We start from the raw sequence: 9,404 nt of genomic DNA, 5'->3' as shown, positions 1-9,404 counted from the left end.
CTAATCATTAATAATTTATTTGGGTTTGGATATATATAGGGTTGTATTTTTGTCCTAGTAAAGGAAGTATTTTCCTGAACAGACACCTGCAGGAGCGTCGCTCAGTAGCAGGGTGGGTAATTCAAATTTACCCCCGAGCCCTTCCCTTTTTCTCCCGTTTTTTGCTGCTCCGAGAGCTTCTGTGCCCCAATCCTCTGCCGGCTACCCGAGAGTTTATTCTCCAGCACCAGCGCTTTTCAAGAAGAGCAGATTAAATCAGTGCAGAGGGCTAAATATATGAAAACATGGTATTTTGCCACTGACTTCAGCAGAGGACAGGAGGAAGACGGGCTGCGAAGGCGGAAAGTGGAACTGTTTGCTCAAAGCAGCTGAGCGCACCCGTAAGGAAAATGCAGATGTCGCGCCGGGCTGTTTCTCCGCGGTACCTTTGAAGCATGCATACCACAAGGAAGAGAATCAAAGATACCAAACTAAAAATACATCAGAGTGGTTTTGGAGAGATAAGTTCCCACTAGATGTGTCAGCTCTGCAGGCAAAGCACTTGGAGGGGAAAAAAAAAAATAAAAAATTGCTTTCAAAAGGTGACACAGTGTTAATGGGAACTGTCATTTAAAAAAATAAATTTAAAATGTTGTTTTGATAGTAACAACAGCATAGAAAATGCGACCTAATATATCTGCAGGACAGTATCATCTCCTGAATTTGCCCCAGGATGTCACAGGACAAGTACTAATTAGCCCTAGAGCTGTTCAGGGGCTTTTTGTACTTTGCATTTGGGTCCTCCAAAAACCTTTCCTGCAGCCACGTAACACTTGTTGGCTGCAACAGGAGAACACGAACCACTTTGAGATGGCAGTGCCAGAACATTTGCCAACGAAGCAAAAAAAAAACCAAAACAAAAAAACACGTCTTCACAGCCTGTTCTCTATCTGCGATGGAAAAGAAATGCCTTTTTCTGTCACCAGCAACAACAGCGAGCTCCCTCTTCAAACACAAGCCACGGCATGAGATATACTGAGAAAAATAAAACACTTAGGTTCTGAATACCATCTTCGAAGTTATCAAAAGCCACTTTCTTCATGATTTCTCGTGCCATTCGGGTTGGCGGTGTGTATCCGATGACGAAATTCACCAGCATGGAGGTATCCAGAGTGCCGAGGTTGGCGTTGGCGACCTCGTCGTATTTCCTGTGCGGATGCATCATGCTCATCAGAATGAGCCAAAACAAGAAAAAGAGTGGGAAAAGGACCTCCTGTACAAAGAAAGAAAGAAATATGAAAACTTCAAAGAGCAATCGTAGAAACAAGAATTTCCAAAAGTTTATCTTAGTTACGTGAAGCTTAAAGGAGGGACTGTGAGTTTAACTACTTGATGGTAAAGTTCCCTGCATGTTTCCAATGCAACAGCAATTTTAATGCCAAATCCTTCTCTGGCACTGAAGCAGGATTTTAATCGCTTGCATTGGTAGCCTAAGAAGCTATTTTAAGGTACAAAGGGATAATTCTACTGGCTTTAAATATCAGAAAACTTATGGTATTTGCAAAGTAGCAAAACACAAACCATGAACCATTAAGTAAGTCTAGCCAAGCACCGTACTGTCTCTTCTTCACCTCAAAATTCATCTTACAGTATCATGCACATCACCTACGCACAGGGCTAAACTGTTAGAAAAGGTAAAAGCCTTTTGGAGAGGTCTAATCCCGCTATACTGCTCAGTTATGGGAGCAAATGTTTTTACAAGTGCACTAAGATTGCAATATTAATTCAAGGGTATTTTCTGGATAATGCCTTACACGTTAGGATACATTTTCAACCAAAGGATCACAAAATACTTTCCGAAAAAGCCTATTCCAACCCAAAATTCAGAGCAGACCTTGAAGCTTCAGAAACATTAAAATAAAATTGAGCATTGCCTCTGACTCAGGAGCCACTTAAATGCAGAATAACGGCAGACACAAAGGCAGCAGTAAACAAGCACTCCACTTACCTGAACGCTGCTTTTTTTAGTCCTACACTTAATAAGACAGTTCTTGAATAAGAGAGCTTTGGTTTGTCTCCATACTCCTGCTTCTCTTGGAGTAGCTGGTGCCATTTTTCAAGACTAGTTTGTTTAAGAAAAAAAAAACAAACAAAATCCGAATCTGTATTAAATGACAAAATAATTTAAAAAGCAAAAGCCAGGCAGTTACAGCATTCAGTATCTCATATTTGACGGTTGGACTCGATGATCTTAGAGGTCTTTTCCAACCTTAATGATTCTATGATTCTATATTTTTATATTTTCATATCAACTTTTCATTTTCAATTTTTCATATTTTCAATGTCTTCCAATATATATGCTAGATGCCCGTTACATGAAGAAATTGGAAGTACCCATTTGCAACGTGAGAGCTGAGCAAACTGCCTGGGAGAGGCCTCAGGGTGCCACCTGAGCATCCACCCAAAGGCAGGATCAGCTCTACGCGAGCTCACAAGACTCGAGCTAACCTGGGCTTATTTTCATTTTGCCACACATAGATCACAAACCAAAGTATTTATCTCGGAGCACAATTCCAGTGTCCACCATGTGACCTCAGGGCAGCCAGCCAGACCCATGCACCTGAAAACGAGAGCCATCTCACCCCAGGCAAACTGTTCAATTTACCGCGAGTAACCCCCTTTCATTCTGGAGCAGATCCAACACTACTTATTTTCCTTTTCATTATTTTTTATCTTTTAGGTCAGCTGCACAGCACAGTAGCGCTGAAGGTAATCTTTTGGGGAAAAAAAAATAAAAATTGAAAATGCTCTTCCAGGAGACAGCATCCCGTTCCCCAGGACGTACCTGGTGAGGGACAGCAGGTTGGGGAACCACCAAGTTTCTGTCCCCAGTTTTGCCACCACCTGGCTGTCTGAGGTTCGGAGTCACTGGTCAGGCTACATCTCTCTCCGTTTCCTCACCTGTGAAATTGAAATAGAATCGTGAGCTGCTCAGCAGAGACAGCACGAGAACTAGGGCAGGTCTGCACGCCACCGCCCCTTCCAGCTCCCCAACTGCTCCGGCCGTAAGTCCCACCTGCAGCAACGCCCACGTGCCACAGGTGAACAACTGAGTCATTTCTCAACATTTCAGCCAACACACAGTGCAGGTTTTAAGAATTTATCCATATTCCAGGTTTTACAGCTCCCAACACTTATTCAAAAAGCGGACCGATGTTCTTGGTGACTGCACATTCAGAGCAGCTCTGCAGCAGGACCTGGTTTCTCCGGTATCTGTTAGACAACACATGGCTCAAGCTTCCTTCCCCAGCTGTATTTCAATATGGAAATCTGTATTTGGAGTACAGACATCATCTAACTAAAGAAACACATGAGGTTGCTCAGATGTCAGCACTGCTGCTATGAGCTTGAAGAACTTCAAATATACAAACTGCTTATAGACAGACAGCTCTGTCAGAGCCTGCATTGCTCTGAGCGTAGGAGGGAAGAGAGGAGGGCAAAGGCATCTGCAAGCAACCGAACCCACGGCTCACGGCTTCCTTTGCTGGGTGTCGGGGTCCTGCATGGGGCAGGGACCCCCAGCAGGCACACGCAGCACGAGGACCCGCGGGAGACACAGCTGCACGTCACTGAAAGCGACGCCTTGGGAAGAGATCCCACCTAGAGCCCGGAGTGCTTCCGATAAAAGCCCATTGAAGCTACTCCAAAAATAAAACAAAATTTTTTCCTTTGATTAAAAAAAAACCCAAAACAACCAAAACACAAAATGCTTAAACATCAACCTATGCTAATAACTAATTCTTGCAGGAAAAATGCATACAACTCCTCTGGATATTTTCAAGCAAGAAATGCTCCAAAATGACAGCAGAGTGTTTTAAACAAGTGCAGCAGCTATTGTTTACAGGTCATAAAAAATAACGTCCTTCTCCCCTCTGCTCACCGCATGCCCTGTTAAGTGCTTGGACTTTGCTGTAGGAGCACCTACAAGAGGAGAAGCTCCACTGAGGTCCCTGCTGTTTTTTTTCCTGCGGAACGCTACACGACCGCATTACAGCAGCAACCCCTTCCCTCAGTCACACTCCTCTATTTTATTGAAAATCAGAAAATTGGCAAAGCTGATTTAATCAGATTCATTCACTCATGCCAGTTACTGTTTCTTTAATTATTTTCAATCCAGTTATTAAAAAAAAACAAAAACAAAACAAAAAAACAGTAATACTTCCACATCTTCACTGGAACACTTCCATGCTTTAACTTACATCACCTAGGTTGGAGGAAGGGTCGTTTTAAGAATGTTAATTAATTTCTTGATAGTAGACCTGCCATCTCCACATAAGCTGATGAAGCTACGTAACATGCAATTAAGAATACTGAAGACGTATCACTTGAATGGTGAAAAATGGTATCTGGGAAAATATCCCCAAATCCTCCTAGAAACTCCAAATGAGGAAAATCAACACATAGGCAGAACAAAAAAAGAAGTTGCCAAGACATTTATTTGAATTGTATTGGACAAAATGAAAATACTCTTAACCTGCGAAAGTCGCCCTCAATTTAGCCACTTCCTTATGATCTTGTACTGACAGAAGTAGCCGAAACACAGCTACTTGTGGGCATCTCGGTCAAAGCAATCTCAAGGAAATTACTGGTTTTGTCCTTTAATTCCACATCGGAGATGCTAGTGCTTCTTACGGGGGAGAAGTAACGATCAGCTGAGACTTAGGAAGACTTCCCTCGCTTCCCCAGACATCAGCCTGACAAAGGTCTGAAAGGGTCAGTTTATGTGATTTAGTGCTGCACGTCATGTTTCCCTTGTTTTTTAAGCTAAACAAACAAACAAACGGGGGGGCGGGGGGCGTGAGCCTGAGCTAAGTGAGCTGTGGCTTGAGGAAAAAAAAAACCCAACTTATCAGTGAACAACACCTGCAGAAAGATAAGAAAATAAGATTATTGATCTTGCTGCAAGACAACAACCTAAATGATACTCAAGAAAAACTCTGATGTGCTTTTTATTGGTCTTAAATTATTTAAGCTAAATGCTTTATTTATGCGTTTTTAAAAACGGGCTGAATTTTCTTCCTGATCTGAATCCCAAAGGAAACAGACGTGCCTCGGGCTGCCGAGCACCATGAAGCCCAGCAACTGCAGAACACTTCCCTCCGACCTCACGGTTATTTAACCGCAGGATAATGAAATAACACGCAAAATGGTTATAAACACAGCATCATTCACTCTAATTTGTGCACTATCCATTAAATGCAAAGGAATATGTGATTTTGCTAAAAAGTAAAATATCTGAGCTTTTAATTCCTCTCTGATTACAACAAAAATAGAAGTGAACATGGCGATACCTAAGTTTAGCTATTCTTAAACTTTTTAGATGAGTAATGGTCTGAAAAGAGTGCTGAAATTACAGTTGCAGTAAGTTTTACATCCAATTTGGCTCTCCGAGCCAGAATAATAGTCATAAGCGACACACAAAAGGTTTGAGTGCTGTTCTGCTTTCCTCAGTGTCGATTTTTGCAATAGGCATGCAAAAATTCCTAACACTGCTTTCATTAGCCACTCTGTGGCAAATTATATGCCCTTTAATAAAATCATTGTTTCACAGACACTGGCAATACACTTGGTTGATGATCACTTCCCTTAATCTAAACTGAAAATTGCATAACAAGGTAAAAACCCCACAACTTTTGAAACATATATGGTTCCACTGAAAGTACATACACTGCATTTCAAGCAAATGAGTTACTGCAGTTTAAGAAGCAGCTAGCTCAGGTGTATCAGCTGTGTATGTTTGCGATCCTAACCTGGTACAGTTGCCCCCCCCCCCCCCCCCCCCCCCCCCTGTGGGGAGGAGGGGTGGGAGGAAAAGGGTTGGAAATACGGCCCGGGGGCCCAGAGGTTCATGGGTGGGTGGGAGCCGCCTCGATACATCCAGCGCTGCCGGTTCCTGCCCGCGTACAGAAGGTCACCGGTATTTTGTTGCATTGCAGGAAATATAATTAAAGCGTTGAAAATGCTGCCCTGAATACAAATGCTGAATTCCCGTCGCTTACATGTGTTGGTTCCCTACCTCGGTGACTCGGCGGTGCGTGATGTTTCCCACCGAGTTATTCCCTCTCCGGCGAGCGTTCCCGTCGCCCTCCGGACAGGCCCTTCGCCTTAGTCCATGACCGGCCTTTTGCTGACAAGTGGGATGTGTTCAAAAACACGGAGATCTGAATTATCCCGTTCCCGGCACCGCGAGCGCAATCTGACGTGCTCGTTTTCCTAAATGCCTCCTGCAAATTGCTGGGAAAGGCTGAGCTGAAAATGAAACCCAGAGGTGTCGCTGAGCATCTGGAGTCCTGCAGCAGAGGTGCTGCGTGCGTGCTCAGGAAGAAACTATGCAGGTCCTTGTGCTCCACCAAGGACTGGCTGCTTGGCTTCCCGCAGAGGAGCACTGCAGTTTGATGGAGTAGCACTTGGAATTCCTTGTCCGAGTTGGTTTTGTGCACCTGAGGGGCTGCACAAGCATCAAGCACGCCTGTGCTGAAGTGCAGCTCTGTAACGACAGTATGACATTTTTACTTGGAAAACTGAGATCAGGAGACTGTGTCCTCATCCAGAAAGAAGAAAAGGGTCTCAAAGCACAGTATTAAGTGGAAAGCACGGTTTACACGAGTAGGTATCATGGCCATGCAGAAGCCTTTGCATTCACACCTTCACCTACAGCGATGATTGGAAATATCCAGGATTCAAGCCCCAGCCCCGGTCCCAGGGCTCTCATTAGGCACAGGCACCCTTTGCTGCAGCCCCAGAGCAGCAGAAATCCCATGGGCCAGCACGGCGAGGGCCTGGGGAGGAGATTTTGGGGAGGAGGTTTCGGGGAGGAGGCTGCTTCTACCAGGTGTCCCCCGAGAGCGGTACAGCCCAGCAGCGGTGGGTCCAGGCTTCTGCAGATACCTCACATACAGAAAACTATCAAATCCCGCCCGATCTTTATGCTAGCACTTCCCTCAGAAAAAAAAAAAAAAGCCATCAGAAAAGCTTGCTTTAACTGGAAACTTTCTTTTTTTCATTAGTTTCCACCTTAACAAAGAGCATTAGATACAAGTACTCTGATTAAAGAATGCCCTTTAGTTTTGCCTAGTAAATACTGAGTAAATACAATGGCATAACTTGAGCTGCAACAAAAAACCCCCAAAACTTCTTATCTTCATCCATCTAGCATTAAATAGAATAGAAGCCCGTCTGGGGCTGAATTCTTCTGGTCACTTTGATGTTTGTTGTGGTCTCTGTTTATACTTCAAGGGTTTTAACTAACATATTCATGTTCTACCTGCAAAGTTTTGAACTCCTTGCAGTTTAGGGTATTTTAGCACAACAACCCCTCCTTAACAGGTTCACACCTCTGCTCACCTCGAGCCCTGTCCTTCCAGGGAAGAGCTCAGAGCTTGGGGTCTACAGCAATAACCCACCTTGGCGCAGTTCATAGCAAGGAAAAGTGAATGATCTGCACGAAGCACGGGAGCGGTTTCACACGCGGGTGCTCCAAAACATTGGGCTATGTCATATGGGAAGATAACATCACCCAAAATACATTTTACTGTCAGACGGGTGAAACACCCATGGTACTGGGTGCTGCTGCAGCTGGAAAGCCACCAAGCACATGTGTGGCAGCGTCAGTACGAGAGAGTCAAAACCAACCCGCACAACAAGGAGAGAAGCCTCCAGAGAGTAATTATCACCTGCAGTACTGCAATGCTTTTCATCTTCAAAGCACATTAAAACCATTACCTAATTAATTTTTACAACAGCCCTGTATGCTCAGGTGCCTTAAACATAATCTCTGTTTATAGATACAAAAAGCCAAGGGTGATGCAACTTGTTCAAGGCCAAAAGGAGTCTGCATCTGAGATGGGAATGGGTACTGCTTATTGCAACCCGCAGGCACCAGAAACCTCTCCAACTTGTACTCCTGAGCAAAAAACTTGAAAGACAAAGAAAGCAATTTCATCCCTTTAACTGGAATAAAGATCTAAGCGACTACACCCAGGTAGTGGCACCGAATGCAACAAAGCTGCGTGAACGGTTGCACGAAGGTTTGGTAGGTACAGATGATTCGATTTTCTTTATGGAAACTGGTTTTTACTTATAATGGTGAGGCTTCCACTTCTGCGGCGGGGGTCTCTCCATCAGCATCAAAGCCAATAACAAACAAACCTGGCACCTGGCAAAACAACTCCGCAGAGGGAGCAGGCTGTAACATTTACACATTTATTTGAAAGTTTGGGATGTTTCTTCCCGCTGCTCAGGAGTTCAGTGTAAACACGCTGTAGTTGAAAGAGTTGTTGCCTAAACTAAATTACGTGAGTTTGATGACAAAAGGTGAAATAACAAAGCATTCAGGAAAAGTTAAGTCTGAGTTGAAACTCTCTTAAAAACAGGGGGAATTAATGAGGGAGTGCTTGGAGATCAGCGGGGTGATGTGGCAGTCCCAGTCCAACAAACCCCGAGCGGCTGCCGGGGACAGGGGCTGGGGACTTTCGTACCAGATGGCAGAAGTTGTGCTTCAGCTGCAGGGCAGCCCCGCCATCGCGTCTTTGTGCCAGCGGTTAGCCCGTCTTCGGTTTCCAGGTACCCAACACCTATGGTTACAAGAGACAACGCTAGTGCCAGGGTTCTCCTGGCTCCTCAGGCTCCTCCTTTGCACGCTGTTTCTGCTCCGCGTATGCAACTAGGCAGAGCTTGAGTTTGGAATATAGAATTCAAAACTTTAAAGAAATCTTGAACATTTGAACTCTGTATTTTGCTGGTGCTTATGCTAGTAAGTCTCCAGTTTGTTTTCTGTACCCAAATGACTGACAGCTCATGCCGAAGCAGTGAGAATTTTTTCCAGTTCTCATCACTTTGGGCTGATGGAGTCTCTGCGTCACATCAGGAGCTCCGAAGCCACAGTGGCACATGCAGAATGGCACTTCTTCCCTGCCGGACCGTGGATGGCCATTTCTTCCACTTTCTTTTTTGAAGATCTCCTTACAGAAGCGTTTCTTTGAAAAAGAAAGTTGTGCGCAGGCACTCACCTAAGGAATTCGGTGAACAGGATATTATGGAAACGGCAGTTCATGCACTGATCTGTCGTGTTTCAGAAAGGAAACATGAAGTAACTGAATTTCCTTTCTTTAAGTAGGTAGTGATTCAGCCTTTAATGTAAAAAAAAAGAAAAAAAAGTGAGCATTAAAATCTCAAAGGACCATTTCCAAATTCTTTGGTAGCATCCCTGCTCATCCTGCCAGTGAAAGGACTGTGCAAAACCTGCTACACCTGGATGTGGAACAGAGCAAGAGGGAGATGCCTTCATCAGAGCGGGCTCTATTTCTTGCAATCAAATAGGGGAGGTTCTGCCCATCCTTTCTTGTGCTGTGTTGAGAGGGGAGAAC

At 44.4% G+C, this 9,404-nt stretch overlaps 1 protein-coding gene across 1 annotated transcript in view; it reads right to left on the bottom strand.

Annotated features, from left to right (window-relative positions):
- The window catches only part of ABCA5 (ATP-binding cassette, sub-family A (ABC1), member 5), a 31,965-nt gene extending 28,746 nt beyond the window's left edge, over positions 1-3,219 (bottom strand). The window contains exons 1-4 of the mRNA XM_009323665.1: positions 3,056-3,219; positions 2,825-2,940; positions 1,988-2,101; positions 1,048-1,252 (exon numbers count right to left, since the gene is read on the bottom strand). Of these exons, the coding sequence (XP_009321940.1) occupies positions 1,048-1,252; positions 1,988-2,092 (310 nt within the window). The 5' untranslated portion in view covers positions 2,093-2,101; positions 2,825-2,940; positions 3,056-3,219. The remainder of the gene's footprint in view (positions 1-1,047; positions 1,253-1,987; positions 2,102-2,824; positions 2,941-3,055) is intronic.
- Positions 3,220-9,404: the final 6,185 nt, after the last annotated feature.

The sequence above is a fragment of the Pygoscelis adeliae genome, unplaced genomic scaffold (genome assembly GCF_000699105.1).
Source record: "Pygoscelis adeliae isolate BGI_AS28 unplaced genomic scaffold, ASM69910v1 Scaffold75, whole genome shotgun sequence".
Taxonomy (NCBI): domain Eukaryota; kingdom Metazoa; phylum Chordata; class Aves; order Sphenisciformes; family Spheniscidae; genus Pygoscelis; species Pygoscelis adeliae.
The sequence above is the reverse complement of the archived record's forward strand: the minus strand, read 5'-3'. Positions and strand labels throughout refer to the sequence as shown.